Here is a 15,789-nt window from a genome sequence, read left to right as displayed (position 1 = left end):
TCGCTCTCTGGCACCGGTGCCTGAGTGCGGGCGGCAGTGGCCAAGGCCTGCCCGGCGTGTGTGCCACGGGCTCGGGCAAGGCGAGGAGGCGGCAGCCCCGCGGTGCCAGGCGGGCAGCGGCGGCAGGCCTCGCTCGGGCCGGGGCAGGCCGCCGGCGGGGTCCCCGGGGCCGCGGCCACTCGGCCTCCCCGCGTACCACCGCCCCGCTGAAAGCCGCCAGCCCCCCGGCCCGGCTGAGCCGCCTCCCCCGGGCCACGGGCGGGCTGGGCACTGCCGGGCCGGCGGGACCGGGCGGGCGGCGGAGACGGCGGAGGCGGCGGGGCGCACGGAGACGGCCAGGCCGCGGCGGGGCCCCTCCCGTCGCCATAGCAACCGCGAGCCGGCCGGCGCCCGCCGCCGCGGCCCCGTCGGCCCAATGGGGAGGCGGGAGGGGCGGTGGCGCCCCCTGGCGCCGGAAGGGGCGTGTCGGCGGCGCCGGAAGCCGGGCCGGAGCGCCGCAGGGGTGTGTGCGTGCGCCGAGCGGCCGCCGCGCTCCGAGTCGCCTCGCCCGCCGGGATCCAGGCCGCGGTGCCACCGCCCCCGCCAGGTGAGGGTCCCGGGCCCAGCCCCGCGGCCCCGCCCACGCCTCCCCCCCTCCCCTTTCCCCGCGGGCTGGCGCCGGGCCGCTGCGGCCCCGCTGGCGTCCGCGGGAGCGTGCGGGGGAGGCCTCCCCGGCCTGCCTCCCGCCTCCCCGCCGGCCGGGCCCCGCGCCTCTCCGCTGGCCGGGCCGCCGCAGCCCCCCGCGGCAGGGAGGGGCGGCGAGGGCCGCGGGGGGCTGCCTCCGGCGTTCTGCGGCAGGGTCCCCGCGCGGGGGGCGGGGGGCGACGGGCGACGGCGGGTCCTGCCCCCTCCGCCCCGTCCTCCCCGCTCCGGGTAACGGTGTGACCCTCCCGCGGCTGCCGCTGCGGGGCCCGAGCGGGCGGCGGCGGCGGCTCCTCCCCGAGCGCCCGGCCCGGCCCTGCCCCGCCCCGGGTGAGTCAGTGTCTCCCCGGCGGGCGCGGCCGGCCGCGCACACCTGTACCGAGCGCCGCGGGCTGCCCTGCCCGGCGGCCGGGGGAGGAGGGCCGGTGGGCTCCGCCGCGCAGCGGTCGGCGTCGGTTGCCGCCCTCTTCCCGAAGGCTCCCGCGCCCACGACCCCGGCCCAGGGGAGGGGCTGGGGCGTCCTTGCCGCTTGGCAAACCCAGGGGCGAAGCGCTGGCCCTGCCGGCACGTAGGGCCGGGGATGCCCACGGACGTGTCACGAGCCCTTTAGAATGAAACAAAACAGGTTTATTATTCTTCTCCAGTTTTGATCGTTTGTGTCCATTTGGGAATAGAGATGCATTTAGGGAGGACTCCAGAGGGAAAGAAGGCTGCTTCAAGCCAGTCCCGGCCTACAAAAAGGCTGGGCAGTAACCCAAAAGTAACAACCAGAGGTTTTGTTTGAGGTAGGTATCATCAGGTATTGATTGGGATGATCAGTGGCATACAGTCACCGTGTTAGCAAATGGGAGCAAAAATGCATCTGATGCAGAGATAACAAATCAGTTGTTTTCGGCTGAATTCATTATTAATAGTTAAAATACCTTTTCTACGTGGTAGGAAAACAAAAATATACATCATGCAGCACTGTAAAAGCTAAATTCCTACATAAAAACATCAGAGAGTTTGAAAACATTTGTAAGGTTTTGTAACTTCAGTGGCTGTAGGAATATCTGTGTCTTCACCCATTCACTGCTGCAGGACACCTCAGTCAGAAATTTTAATACTACTTGATGAAAAGAAGAGCTTGCTTTTATTTTAAAATAATAACAAGATATAAACTGACCTAAAAAGAAAACAAGAATGCTGGTGCCTTTTTTGCTGTTCGTATTACAGGACTGTGAGAATATACCCTGTATAATATTTTGTTTATTGAATTGGTACTGTTAAAGTGATAGACTCATTGCACAGATGGGCCTAGTGCAGTTTTCTCAACCTCATTATGTCAGTACCGCATGTCCTGATCTCTGCTATTTTGATGTTGAGTGGTTTTTTTTTCCCTAAGCAGGCCTTTGCCAGTATGCAGCTTTTTGTGCTGCATGTGAATAAACTCAGATGAAGAGGAGTTAAGTAAATAATGATATGAATAATGAGGTAAAAAACTAGTACCTAATCCATCTCGTATCCTAATATGTCCCAGTAAGACTAGGCGTTAACAGTAGTATCGTCTTTTATATGGTCGCACTTTTTGCCCCACCCTATAATGTAAATACTCTCGGTTTATTATTAACAAAAGTGATTTATCTGTGATATGAATACATTAGTTTGGCATGAACTTTATGCCTGGGGGAAGATTTTTTGGGATAACGCACTATTTCCACCTGAACTCTAGCCAAAAACCAATTCTACTAGTTGGAACAAAAAGGTATTACCATGTAAGTATATTGTACTTTGGAACTGTGTGCTTGTCTCCACCTGCAGCTGTCCTGTGCAGAGTGCCATAGGTATGTAGCAGTGCAGTGCTTTTCAGCTTGCGATCCCTTGTTTAAATGACATTAAGAACAAGGCTACTGTCACTAAATTTAAGTTGTCGGTACGCTGTCAGTATTCCTACGTGCTATTGGTACTTCTCAGAGAAATTTTGCCATTGTCTATGGAGGCTGAAAACTGTTGAATGTCGTTTTATTCAAAAATTATATTGGTCAGGTTTAGGAAGCAGGAAAGAAGGATGCCAGAAGATGGCCAGAGCAGGTTTAGGCATGGCTTTATAGAATGTTAATTTTATCTGAGCATTTGTATAAAGATTTGAGCTGAAGGCCAGGGTATACGGCTAATCAGTAGATGCAGAGGAGGCTGAAGTTATGTACTGCACAAGGTCAGCAAGAATATCACAACTGTGAAGTCATTTGCCTTTTTCCCTCATCATGTTTGCAGTGTTATTTTACTGAACTTGTTGTTATACCCAGACTTTTGACAGTTGTGGAAGACTTCACTTGGTCAGGTCTTAGCAGGCATGTTCATTTTTCAGTCAGTTATTTAACAATATGTAGTAGCCTTTGAGGGAACTAAAATAGAGAAACACAACTAATAAAATCAAATGCCTAATATGATAAAGCAGGGAAGGTTTTTTGCATTCTATTTAAGGAGTTGGTTCCTTTCCTGTAAAGAATGTCGGGAGCCATGTCTACTTGACAGTGAATGCCATCAACATCATGTAGATACTTGCATCAGCATGTGTGTGCCTGAATTACGGAAAAGGATTTTCCATTTGTTTTAGAAATGGTATCTCCAAAGCTCTTACTCTATGTAATTATGGAAGTGTAATTTTAAATACCACTTACCTCATGTGAATGTTTAATTTGGGAATGAATTGCCCATCCAGAAATCAAATAAGGTTTGTTCACATGTTGTCAGAAGATTGAACTACAGATTCTGTACCGGTCTGCTGCTTTGCCTGTTACAATTTGAACAGACTTACAGAGTTTGTGACTGAGAACTATGATTGCATCCCATTTCACCAAATCTGGTTTTACATTGATTTCTCACAGTGAAACATGCGGGTCTGTTAACCTGCATCTCTGCTTGACTCATTAGGGACCAGTATGTCAAACCACTGACCACACTGCTTTCTCACTAATATTTTTACAAAGTGGAAGTGTTTGTCTGATAGATGCTCATGCTTGCTATAAAGAGAAAAACAGTACACAAAAATCAATGACTTAATTAGCATCAGAAGAACAGGTCATCAAGAGCAGCAGACTTCAGGCCAACGTAGGCTTATTAGTATTGTCTTGTCAGTTCAATATGTTATATAAGCCAGATTTTTTTCAGTGTCGGTTATTTCATTTGCTTTCTGCAGTCTTTAAACAGGGTTACTTCTGATCTGTTTTGGCTTTGTCCTAAACAGCCCATGGAAATTGGAAACAATAAAGGCTATGAAGCAGATGGAGTAACTGCTGAGTAGTAAGATGTAGTTCTCAAGCTCCTGCAGTCTTCTGAAGAACATTATCTGTATGTTTTACTCCTCAGCTGTTACCAAGACGTAAACCTCTGGTTTTGTGTGTCCATCCGTTCTTGAAAGATCTGTGGGTATACTGACTTCAGGTGCTGTTCCCAGGATTGTCACACCATCCCCCCCTTCTTACTGCATCCTCCACTGAAAGTAACAAGGCAGTTACAAACAGATGTTTTACTGGTTCAGACCTCTGCCTTTGATGCTTTGTGATATGTTTCAGGGTCTTGTCCACAGGCGTAAAGCTTTTCTGGGGGTGAGAAGTAAGCACATGTAACTTTTAGTAGCTGCATACCTGCTATTCTGCATTTGTTAACAGATTGAAAGAACTCCAGGTTGTATGGGAGATAGGCGGGGGGGGGAGGGGGGGGGAAAGTTACATTTTAAGTGTGGGATTTAGGGTGATTCAAATTTCTGGCAGCCGGTACTATTGGCTGTAACTGCTGCCTAGTGGATTGCATTCCTTATTGTAAATAGTGCCCAGCCACTTCTTTACGGAGGGCTACTACATTGTGGTTTGACAGATACTTAAAAAGACAGTGTCTTAAGACTTTGAAATGTATTAATGCATCTAATATGAGAATCTTTTGCTTAGAATGGGCAACTTTCGGGACTCTTCCATGGCTGTGATCTGCACATGTGTATCTGCTCCTTTTTCCATCTTCCCTCTTTCCTCCTTGCCGTCATGGCATGGCTTCATTAGTGCTAGAATAGATCATTCCTCTTGGCCTCCTGTTCGTCACCTTTGTGTGTTTCGCTCCTAGCTGCAGGTAACCTTTGTTAGATGGCTTCTGTTTGTAGCCTAGAAGTATTTTTAGCTGTAGGCTTTGCTTGTTTCAGACTGTGGCACACTGATCCATTGTTAAGAGTGTGGCTTTCATCTCCTCTATGGGAGGGACCAGTTATAACTGATAGTTGCTTCTTTGCCTTTTCAAACATCACTCCTTTCCTTGTATCTTTTTTCCTTCTGGCAAACACTTCCCTCTTTTGGAGCTCAAGCCACCATAGCTCTGCAAAGCTCTCTCCAAGCTTCTAACAAGGTAAGCAATGGAGAATCAAATAAGGATTTTAAGTGTTCCTTTGTGCAGCACCCTGAGAACAAAATAATGGTAGGCTTCCTGTAAATTGCAGATATTTTGGTGCGGGCAATGATTTTCTTACTGCATTTAAGTTCTGTTAAATCCATGTCATTGAATAATACTTTGTGTTTTGTAGCAAACCTACTAACAGTACGGATATTAAGATGAACTAACTAAATAACTCAAGACCCTGTATACTGAATTTTTATGTCAAAACTGAGCCAGTGAAGTTCTGAGGAGCTCCCATCTTCAATAATTGTTACGTTTAAGATGTGCATAAATTACTTACATTACTGAGGGAAGTTGTTTGATGAGAAACAACATTCTAATGCTTTGTGCTGGTGTTTCACTTGTATAACCAGATACGTTAAACTGGTTTCTGGATCTCTTTTATCCACTAGGTCTTTGGGCCCTTGCAGTTCCCTCTGATTTCCTTCATATGTCCTTATATGAACCCACTGACTGCCTTGAACTGATTTGCATCTAAAGATAAATATGTCAGTGAGCCTGATAAAACAAACTCTGCACCATTTCTAAACTAAACTCTATATTGTTTGTAAACTGAATTCTGCACGTATGACTTGTCTACAAATTAGACCACTATTGGCAAAGTGCAGATCAAAGATAAAACTGACCTTTCAATGGCAAAATGTAAACTCTGTTGGAACTACTTGCCTCTGGACATCAACAAGCAGGCTTTTTCTACATAATAATCACATTCCATAAGGAGAAAAGGAAAAGATAAGCTGGTTGCAATAGAAATGCTTCTACAAGCTTTGCAGACTGTGAGGAAACGAGAACTGTTCTGAAACTGTTTTGTTTTAATGTCCAGTTATTTAAAATTGGCTCTTGTAATGTTAAAAGCGTTCTTCAGGTGTACTTTGTTCATGTTCAAATTTTAGTGAGTGGGTAGAGAAATGCCGTTCACAAATTACTTCCTGCATTAAGCACATAGTCTAAATTTAGTGCTGTGTTAAGGGAATGGTTTATGAGGTTTGATAGACTCAACAGTGAGGAGTGGGATGGGTTCTCTCAATGGTAAGCAGTCTGATGATTTCCGTAGGCTTGTTACGCATTGGTACTATGATACGCTTTAGAGTAGGGGCAGAAAAAATGCACATCGCACATTCTGCTCATACCTTTCTGTCCTCAGGAGCTATGCTTTTGGTAAGTCTGCAGAAGCCAATGATAATTCAGCATATCCCCATGGTGAAAGCCTCTTGGGAAAAAGAGAGCCAAACTAATCATGCCTTACAAGAACTTGTCACACTGCTACCTACAGTCAGCCTGTCTTGTTGAGGGCTTCAATCTGAAGTCTGTGTGTCACCTTTTAATAGGTGCCAGAATCCACTAGTTTAAATGCAGTGTTTGAAATGGAACTGAACTGCAGCCTAGCTTTACTTACACAAGTCTGCAAGAGGTCTCATTCCAGGAGGCTGCTTTTAGCATTACATATCCTAACTTGAGTGCATTTACATGGATGGATCATTAGACTAGATCTACAAAGGATCAAACACAAGCAGGAATGAGTGTGACTTGCAAATATAAAACGGGTAAGAGATTCGGTTGCTGGGTTTACTTCAGGAGCTTTCACATGATGTAACAATGTTTGCCTTGATATCCGGTGTGATTTTGTGTTTTGGGGATTTTTTTGCTAAAGAGCGATATCTTCAGCTGGAGGGATTGAATATGCTCATCTCAAAATAATTTTGTAGTTAGGACTCCGTCCTTGGCAGTAGGAAACTCTGAAACTGCTCATACACATGATGGAAATTTGGATCTGCATCTCATTTTCCTGGTTGAGGATTTAGTATAGGGGACTGGTTTCCCTGTATAATAGTGGTAGGGTAACGCTTGGATTAAAATACGAGCTGAGCAGTGTGTGCAAGCCGTTCTCCATCAGGAGCCTGTCAGACTGGGATCTTCAAAGGAGAGCGCCAGGGAAAAGGCTACAGCAGTCGCTTTCAGCCTGTTGGTTCTTTCTAATAGGGCTGTAGATGCTTGTCTAATGCACAGAAGCCTGTGAAAGGCAAACTGTAAACTCACTGTTCTTGTTTGCTTTTCCTTCTTTTTAGAAGTTGTTTTCAGGCTGTTAGGTCTCAGCCTGAAAAGTTCTTACCTGGACAGCTGGGAGTCCTGATGGGGATTTAGGGAGTAGGAGAGGAACTTTGTTGCTCAGTACTGACAAGAGTAACGATTCTGGGTCTGTCCAATAGTGAAACTACACACCTGGAGAAATTTTACAGGTTAATTTGGGGCGTCTGGGAGTTTGTAAGGTATTGAGGTCCGCTAACTTTCATAAAGGCAACAAAGCTTGTTTAATTTCTCCTGTGAACCTAGCCCTAGGTGGTTGAATATAAGGTTGGTAGCTCAATGGCCGAGTTAAATGTATGTTAGCATTGTCTTGTAGAGATAAGCAAACACTCGAGCTGCCTCACTGACATGTTCCTTACTAACTTCAGTTTTCATTGCTTAAGCTCTTCAGGGGCCTTGTGGTCACGTGACATGTTTTTCTTGGCTTCAGTGGCTAAACTGCGTTATCGGAAATGATAAGTTGTTTCCCTATAAACAATTAGTTTTGCAGTAGTGACCGTCATGTGGGCCACATCCCAATAACTTTCTGTGGATGTCAATGTTATTTAAGAAGTCTTGAAAACCTGAGACTGCAGGCACCCTAGCTGTATAGAATTGTCCGTTACACGTATGTTGATACATGTGTTAAAAAAAAGAAAAGAAAAAAACCCAAAGCCCCAAAAGACATTCTTCTGGCAGAACAGTATAAATGTACTTTCCATAGTTGCCAACAACTACAGCTGTAGTAGGTATTGTTTATTTAAGCCCACGGAAACATCTGCTGTAGCAGGCAAAAAGTCTTGGTGTAGGGAGGAGCTGTCCAGTGCTTCAATGCTCCTAAGTAGTTGCTGTTGTATAATAATGGGGGGAAAACAAACAAGAAAACCAAAACAAGCCAAAAAAAAACCAAACCAAAACTGGTGGTTTCTGGGTTAGAACATGTAGTGTGTCCCAAGCTGAGCTGTGGCCAGTATAGGAAAGGGGAGAGATTTACATAGGGAACATATTGATTTGCTGTGCTTAATGCCAATATGAATTTTGCTGCATTTTGAAGAATAGTGCTTACCTATCTTCAGGATTGTGATTAGTCATTTATGCATAGAAATTATACATATTTGGCAAAGGGTCAAATAATTTTTGAAAAAGAAATCCTTCGTATTTGAGTTGATGGATTTCCTACTTACTAGTGACTGTGGGTTCTGCTTCACCTTTCAGCATTAACTTCCACAGTGCAGACAATCAAGAGACACTTTTCTCTCTTTTTATTCCCTACTAATTACAGGAGAGCCATGGATAAAAGTGAGTTGGTACAGAAAGCCAAACTGGCTGAACAGGCTGAGCGTTACGATGACATGGCTGCTGCTATGAAGGCTGTCACTGAGCAAGGACATGAACTGTCCAACGAAGAAAGGAATCTACTCTCAGTTGCCTACAAGAATGTGGTTGGTGCCCGTCGCTCATCCTGGCGTGTGATTTCCAGCATTGAACAGAAAACAGAGAGGAATGAGAAGAAACAGCAGATGGGAAGAGAGTATCGTGAGAAAATTGAAGCTGAATTGCAGGATATCTGCAATGATGTTCTGGTAATAATCCAACAGCAAAAATAACAGTAGTTAGTACTGCAGCATTCTTCAGAGAGGCTTAAGGAATCTTACTGGTGCTGTAGACACTGCAGCACCTTAGCAGGGGAATAATTTTGCATAGCCATGTACGTGGGTCCAGTTCTAGCTCCTAAGTTACCTAATCTGTTTCTTAGGGGGTTTGTTATAAAAGAGCATATATTTTTTTAATACAAAAAAGCAAACAAGGCAATATTGAAGACCGCTAGCTGCTGGCTAGGGCTCACCGTGAAAACAAATTTAGATCTGGGGCACTGGCATGAGTCCTGCTAAAAGGCCTAGTGTTTAAATTCTTTCGTTAATGAATGCTGACATCCTGAGGCTGGTTGAATACTTTTTTGGGGATGGAGAAAGTATGTATGTCTTCCCCCGCCAACTGGTTTTGCTCTTTCTTTCACTTAGACCAGAGGGATTTGTTTTATTGGTGTTCGTTTTGCTAAAGATCAGTCAGGAGCAGTTGCTGTCAGTACTGTCAGTCTTTGCGTCTCTTTCTGAACGCACATGTGCTGACTCTGCTACTATTCAGCTTTTCAATGGGAGTTGCAGTTTGTTGTGGATAATTTCACTGCTATGGGTAGAATTTGAGTTTGTGGCAGCAAAAGTGACCAGACTTGTACTGATGTCAAGCTGCTGCTTTTCATTAGTTTGGTTGTGGAAGGTAGGTTTGCAACCATATTTCGAGGAAAATCTTTGCAGCCTTAAGCTCTGATAGCCATTAGATTCTGCAGGAGTGAATTGTGGGCAGCCTCAGCATAACAAGTGTTGTTCTTTCCAGGGGTTAGGCTACAAATAGTTTCTATTTTTTTCTGTTTAGACAACAGTAGGGAAAGTGATTAACGCATGAGTATACATAAGTCATTGTTAATTATTTTAATAGCTCATGCTTACCATTGTAACAAAGACTGTTTCAGACATTATTTTTATGACTTGATGGGGAAAAAAAGTGATGTTTCCTTTCTCAGGAACTCCTGGATAAATACCTTATTGTCAATGCAACACAGCCAGAAAGCAAGGTCTTCTATTTGAAAATGAAAGGCGATTACTACAGATACCTTTCAGAGGTGGCATCTGGGGACAATAAGCAAAGTAAGTAGAGATGAAATCTCTTACTCTGCTGGGGGCCAAGCAGAATAAAGTATCAAAAAATACTTACATTTTTTTCCTCTAACGTAAAGTATCTATTTCTTTTTGCTACTGCTCTGTAGTATTGAAGACAGGTGCAGTGCAAGTCACTTGTAGAGAAAGACTTCACTGAAATTATTAGAAGGGATTGGCAAATGTTCATCAAACCAGTCAAATTCTACTTGCAGCCCCTGACCTCAGTGACTGATTTTCAAGTATGTTTGGCAGTATAAATCCTTTTCCTGGAAAATGTGGGGGTTTTTCTCTCATGGAAAATGCTTTGTTCCTGTCATCTCTTGTTTACACTATGAATTTAGCTCTCAGTCTTAGCTGTTTGCAAGCTTTCTGCATGCAAATAAGGGATATTGGGTTACTGAGTCCTAAGCTGATTAATCCTGACATTGTAAAGCAATGCTGAACTGTGCCTGAATTTCTAGTGAGTGTCTGATGTAGTCCATGTCTTGCAAACTTAGTTTGACGTCATTCTGGAGCTTATTGTTACCCATTAGCCAGGAAGGGACTGTTATCTTTCCTCTGAAACCCCAAACTGAAATTCAAAGTTCACGACCTAGCTGCTAAATGTTTCCTTCAGTTTAAATAGGTAGATCAGATACCTCTTCTTCCCCAAACGATTTTTGACTGGGTTTATTATTCAGAGCTACTATTTCTGCAGCTTGACTGGAATCAGACAGTTTAATCGCAGTACACTTCAACTTAGGTAGAGTTTGTGTGCGTTCAGATTGGTTGGAATTTGTTTTGCATAAATTTCATTTTAAGTCTTTATTAAAATGTTGAACTTAATTTCTGTATGTCAGAGTTTTATCTGAAGAAATATTTCTGCCTTAATAGTTTGGTTAGCGGTAGGCTTTTACATGTAAAGATATTGAAAGAAGCATCTGTGCATATGTAATTGTAGGAATTTCTGGTGGCACAATAGTCTAGACCAAGAATATAATAGCTTCCCCTGTAAAGTAGGGTGATGTACTGTGCATTAATGTGATTGTAATTACCTTGCAGCAACGGTAGCAAACTCTCAGCAAGCTTACCAGGAGGCATTTGAAATTAGCAAGAAAGAGATGCAGCCAACACACCCCATTCGACTTGGTTTGGCTCTAAATTTCTCTGTCTTCTACTATGAGATACTAAATTCTCCTGAAAAAGCCTGTAACCTGGCAAAGACGGTAAGCAAACTCTTCATGTTACCAAGTTTGTGGAGGCTAAGGAGATAATTATAGTTACAGTAGCACTTTGTAGAAGGTCATGCTTGTTTATATCAAATTCCTTTAAAATTATGTCGTCTTTAAACTGTTGTAGTATATTTTCAGGTAGGTTAGCTAGCTAGACTAGCTTAGCTTTAAGTAAAGCTAATTTGCTAGTGCAGTTGATCCAATGAAAGGGAGGACAAAATACCTCTTCTTACATCCACCTAACTCTTAGGATGCGCTTGTGACAAATTTGAAAACACTTAGATTGATTTAGCGCTTCTAAAGTGAAATATTTATTTAAATTTGAATGCTTAGCAAATGCATGAAGTGTCGTCTTTGTGACTACAGTCATAGCCCTAAATGTCCTTGTGTATCTGCATGTGCCTCTCTCCAGAGACCAAAAAAAGCTTGTGTGATGGGTTGTGCCAAACAAATAGTCTTATTTTTCTTAGCCTTCTCCCTAAAATAGGATTAGAGCCTTCTAAATGGAGCTTTTTGCATCTGTGAAAATTGCCTGGTAGTAACTTGAATAATATGGTATTAGTTGAATCTTTGTGTTCTTAATATGCTCTTCAATAATAGTTTGTAACAGGGAGCGATGTTTTGCTGTGTAAAATGCTGCTGCTGTTCCTGCTTTTTTTGGTTAATAGGCTTACATCTGTTTGAAACCTGAAGGAAGAAATAGCATTTATTCCTGGCTTTCTGCTCTCAGCCTTGTAACATGGGCGCTCATGTGTAACAGATTGATGGGAAGAATAGCTTTATTAATTTCTAGTGGAGCATACCTGATTTCCTATGCTGTTTTGAATAGAAATCCCAAACTTTCCACGCCACCATCAGAAACCCTGGTCTTCCATTTTCTTGCCTACTTACTTATGTACAATATATATCAACTTAATGGTACTTTTGTCTTTTACTGCCAGTTTAGACCAGTGAGACATTCATTTTTAATGAAAGTATTGCTTTGAAGTGGTGTTCTTAAACCTGACTTCAGGCTGTGTAAATCATTGTTCAGCGCGACAGAGTAATACTTTGAAATTAGTAAAAAGAAAGAAGCTTGCCTCTTCAGCACTTGGTATTGGCATGGTAGTGAAGTTGTTCCAGGCTTTAATGTGGATCCTCCTGAAGCCTTCTGTTTTCCCGCTGGTGGTTTGGTGTTTGCTTTGGTTTACATTCCTTCTTTTGGTGGAAAAGAAAAATACTGGAAGCTGCTGTCACAGAGTTTGAATGTAATGTGGCAAACTTGTCAGTTCTGCGTAAGCAGAAGTGAATTCAGAGCGCAGGACGTGAAAGTGCTGTCTTGCATGTTTTTAGGCATTTGACGAAGCGATAGCAGAGCTGGACACGCTGAATGAAGAGTCTTACAAAGACAGCACTCTGATCATGCAGCTGCTTAGGGACAACCTCACTGTAAGTATAATGTGCCAAGCCACCGCATTCTGTGCTGTTACTTCGTTAGGCTGCTGGACCCCATAAGTGGGACTCAACTCCTGAAGACTCAAGTAGTTCTGTACTATTAAAAGCCTTTTTTTGAGGCATTAGCTGCATGTCTCAACTGCACTGGTTTTTGTAACCAGACCAGTTAGACTTGCTTGTTTAAACCAGAAATCTGTTGTTAACCGCTGTAACAAACTCAGATTTTTCTCCTTTTTTTTTTTTTTTTTTTTTTTTTTGGAACACAAAGTGGAGTCTGTTCTTAACAGCCAGCTTTACATTGAGCTTGCAAACTTGGGCTGGCTTTTTAATTGTTATCCTCCACTCATTTTCTAGTTCGTTATTCTTTAGCTTTACTCTTAAGTTCAGTTCTGTATTGCTCTTAACTGACAAAATTGCACAGCTGCTGCTAATTATGCTGTCTTCCCTTTCCTGACAATTGTAACTAACTCTGTGGTTTCAGAATAAACAAGTGTTTGTATTTTCTTACAGCTATGGACGTCGGAAAACCAGGGAGATGAAGGGGATGCTGGGGAGGGAGAGAACTAATGGCTGTCACGCTTCACTATATGTTCAATGTCACCCTGTATCCTACACATATATCCCTTTGTGCGACAAGCAAAAAGAATAGTACATCGACTTTTCACAACCTCAACGTAGCAAAAACTGTCTGTGGGGTAAAAACAGTTGGTTGGTGTTTTGTGTACTTAAAGCGGAGGTCGGTTATTATAATGGCATTCCGAACTTTCCTATTTCGAACATTTGCAGTTACGATTACCGTGTTTATATTTTTAACTGAACACTGTGATTATGGGTTTTGTGATTGCAATTGACTTTACAAAACTCTTATTGGTAGAAAAGTAGACATCAATTATGTAACTCTGGCAAGCTTAATTTGGCACCAAAATAGTCGAAGTACAATTCTGTTGTAAAGTTGTACAGAAAGTTATAAGAGATTCTATTGTGACACTGGGGCATGGAAGGAGAACAGTCCGATGTTGGCATTCCAGTTGGTAACACTGCTATGGGTTAGTTGAACAGGCACACTCTGTAGACATTTGTAACCAAGTCTGAGGCACCGCTTTCAGTCAAAAGCTCACTTTGTCAATCCTGTCTTTCTGGGGATGGGGTTTGTTTTGGGGAGGAGGGTGATGGGGGAGTTAGCAGCTTGATTTCCAAACTCTTTACACTGGCAGATAACTGGGTTTTGACTTCTAAAAGTGCTTTTGTGCTCATACGACATGCATGACTAAGCCCCTTCCCACAGCAATAACTTACCTAATTATACCTTAGCTGTTCTTCAGTAGTGAGAATTCTTGGTTCACTACCATGGACTTGCAATAGGAGAAGATTCAATTTTTTGAATGGCCTTATTGGTTTGGATGATACCATGAAGTGATCTGCCACTTTTGCATTACTTTACTCTTAGGTGAATCGAAATCTCCATGGTATTCCCATTTTGATTTTGTTCTGGAAACTCCTTAAGTAATCCACTGAGCCATCTTTAAGTTCACTTTATAGAAACTTTTCTCCCATTGGACTCTGTTCATCCTTGACCCTCTCACCTGTTTAAACTCCATTAAAGCGATTTTGGACTCCCACACATGCGTCATCCTTTCTTTGATTATGGGTGATGGCAGGATGGTGGGTGAGACCTGAGCCTGCTCAAGGACAGGTTTCTTTCCTGGATGTTTGAGAGCTGCCAGGGCTGTTGCAGACTTCAGCTCTCGTCTGCCCGTTTTTGGTGGTAGTGGGAGCCAGCTCCAATGTTCAGGATTTCCCATTTATCGTACTGGAATGCAGACCTACACATCCGTAACGCTTGTAACGTGTAATATTTGAGCTCCAAATGTCCTCACCTAGTTATGTTTCAAACATGTCCCATTCAATAAAACCTAATAAGAGTTGGCGTGAATAATGCAGTGGAAAAGATTAGGAATAGTCACCTGTCAGTCTCGCGGTATCATCCCCCTACCTTCACATTCCACTTAGGTATAGGATCCATCTGTTTGTCTGTCCATCTGTCTGCTGAAGAGAATTTCATGCACTGATTTTGAAACTCCCCTCTACTAGCTGAACAAATTGTGCAGTTAATACTTGGCGCTTGATAAATGCAGTAGTGAATGTGGAACCGAGCCTGTCTGTATATCTGGTAGCTCTTTTCGCTTTGTTTTTACTGACCAGTATTCTGCCTAAAGTTTGCTTCTGTGATGGTTATATTGCCTAGCACACACGTGGTTGTGAGAATAGTATAGCAAAAAGAAATACCTGGTTATTGATGTACTAGATTTGTGTATGTCTTTTAAACAGTTCTAGTTTCACCTTACACAAAATAATCAGGAAAGTGTAAAAGAATTCAAAAGTGAATAATAAAAAAAAATTTTATCAGTTGTGTCTGTTATCTTTGCTGTCCTAATGGCAAAAAAAACCCTGTAAAATAACCAGTTACTTTTATTAAAGGCTCAGTTCTTGGGTTGTGTGAGCGATTCATGGTTCCCAAATACTTAATTACTCATTCCTTTGCAGAGAGACTTCCCCACACACCCTGCCAGATTTGTAGTAGCAAAAGTAGTTGAGGTCATACTTACATTGTCATTGCAGGACTCAAACTGCAACTATAAATACCGATTTAACTTGCCATGAGTCACTGCATATTGTGTGAGATAAGGCTGTTGGTTACCTTTAAAGGTCTTGGGGAATTTTTTCAATACGCGTTTCTGGAGCAGGGTTAGCTCTTCAGCTGGCCCTCTTATCGATCGTCTGTTTGCACACCCAGCTGCACGAGTGAACTGTAACCTGCTCGCGTGCCAGTTAACGCCGCTCTTCTCAGCCGGTGGTGTGCGAACGCAATACTGGGAGTGCAGCTGGACACCTACCTGCAACTGGAGGCGTCTTCCTAGAAAGATGAGTGCTTGAACGGGGATAGCAGTAGCCAGGCTAGTTGATACCAGTCAGCCTGAAAGCACGGAGGAAGCTGGCTGGGGCCAGAAGAGGTGTCCTAGCTGTTGGTGGAGCCTCTCGCTCCTGCGGTGAGGCAATACAGGTGTGCTCTGTGGATTGTGTCACAGCTTTTTTTAATTGACCACTACAAAGGCATTAGGCCAAAATCTGACCAGCTGCTGACCGAGCACTGATCTGTCCTGTGCCCTGGCTTGGAATGGCCGTCCTTCTGTTTATATCTGTAATTACTGCTACTTTGGCATTTCTTCAGCCTTTATCGACATACCTGCTCTTAAATGATTTTA

At 43.6% G+C, this 15,789-nt stretch overlaps 1 protein-coding gene across 3 annotated transcripts; it reads left to right on the top strand.

Moving 5' to 3' along the window:
* The first annotated feature begins 436 nt into the window (after positions 1-436).
* YWHAB (tyrosine 3-monooxygenase/tryptophan 5-monooxygenase activation protein beta) lies at positions 437-14,932 on the top strand. Of its 3 annotated transcripts, XM_055722359.1 has the most exons (7): positions 474-586; positions 2,069-2,154; positions 8,447-8,747; positions 9,746-9,869; positions 10,923-11,086; positions 12,425-12,520; positions 13,037-14,932. In XM_055722359.1, exons 2-7 carry the CDS (start codon positions 2,150-2,152, stop codon positions 13,091-13,093), a joined length of 747 nt encoding a protein of 248 aa, XP_055578334.1. In that variant the 5' UTR covers positions 474-586; positions 2,069-2,149; the 3' UTR covers positions 13,094-14,932. The 3 variants fall into 3 exon arrangements, with proteins under 3 accessions (XP_055578335.1, XP_055578334.1, XP_027660969.1); XM_055722360.1 differs by lacking the exon at positions 2,069-2,154 and having other exon boundaries at positions 437-586; XM_027805168.2 differs by lacking the exons at positions 474-586; positions 2,069-2,154 and adding an exon at positions 4,403-5,052.
* The last annotated feature ends 857 nt before the right edge of the window (positions 14,933-15,789 follow it).

This window comes from Falco cherrug, chromosome 10 (genome assembly GCF_023634085.1).
Source record: "Falco cherrug isolate bFalChe1 chromosome 10, bFalChe1.pri, whole genome shotgun sequence".
NCBI lineage: Eukaryota > Metazoa > Chordata > Aves > Falconiformes > Falconidae > Falco > Falco cherrug.
This window is presented reverse-complemented; position numbering and strand designations above follow the sequence as displayed.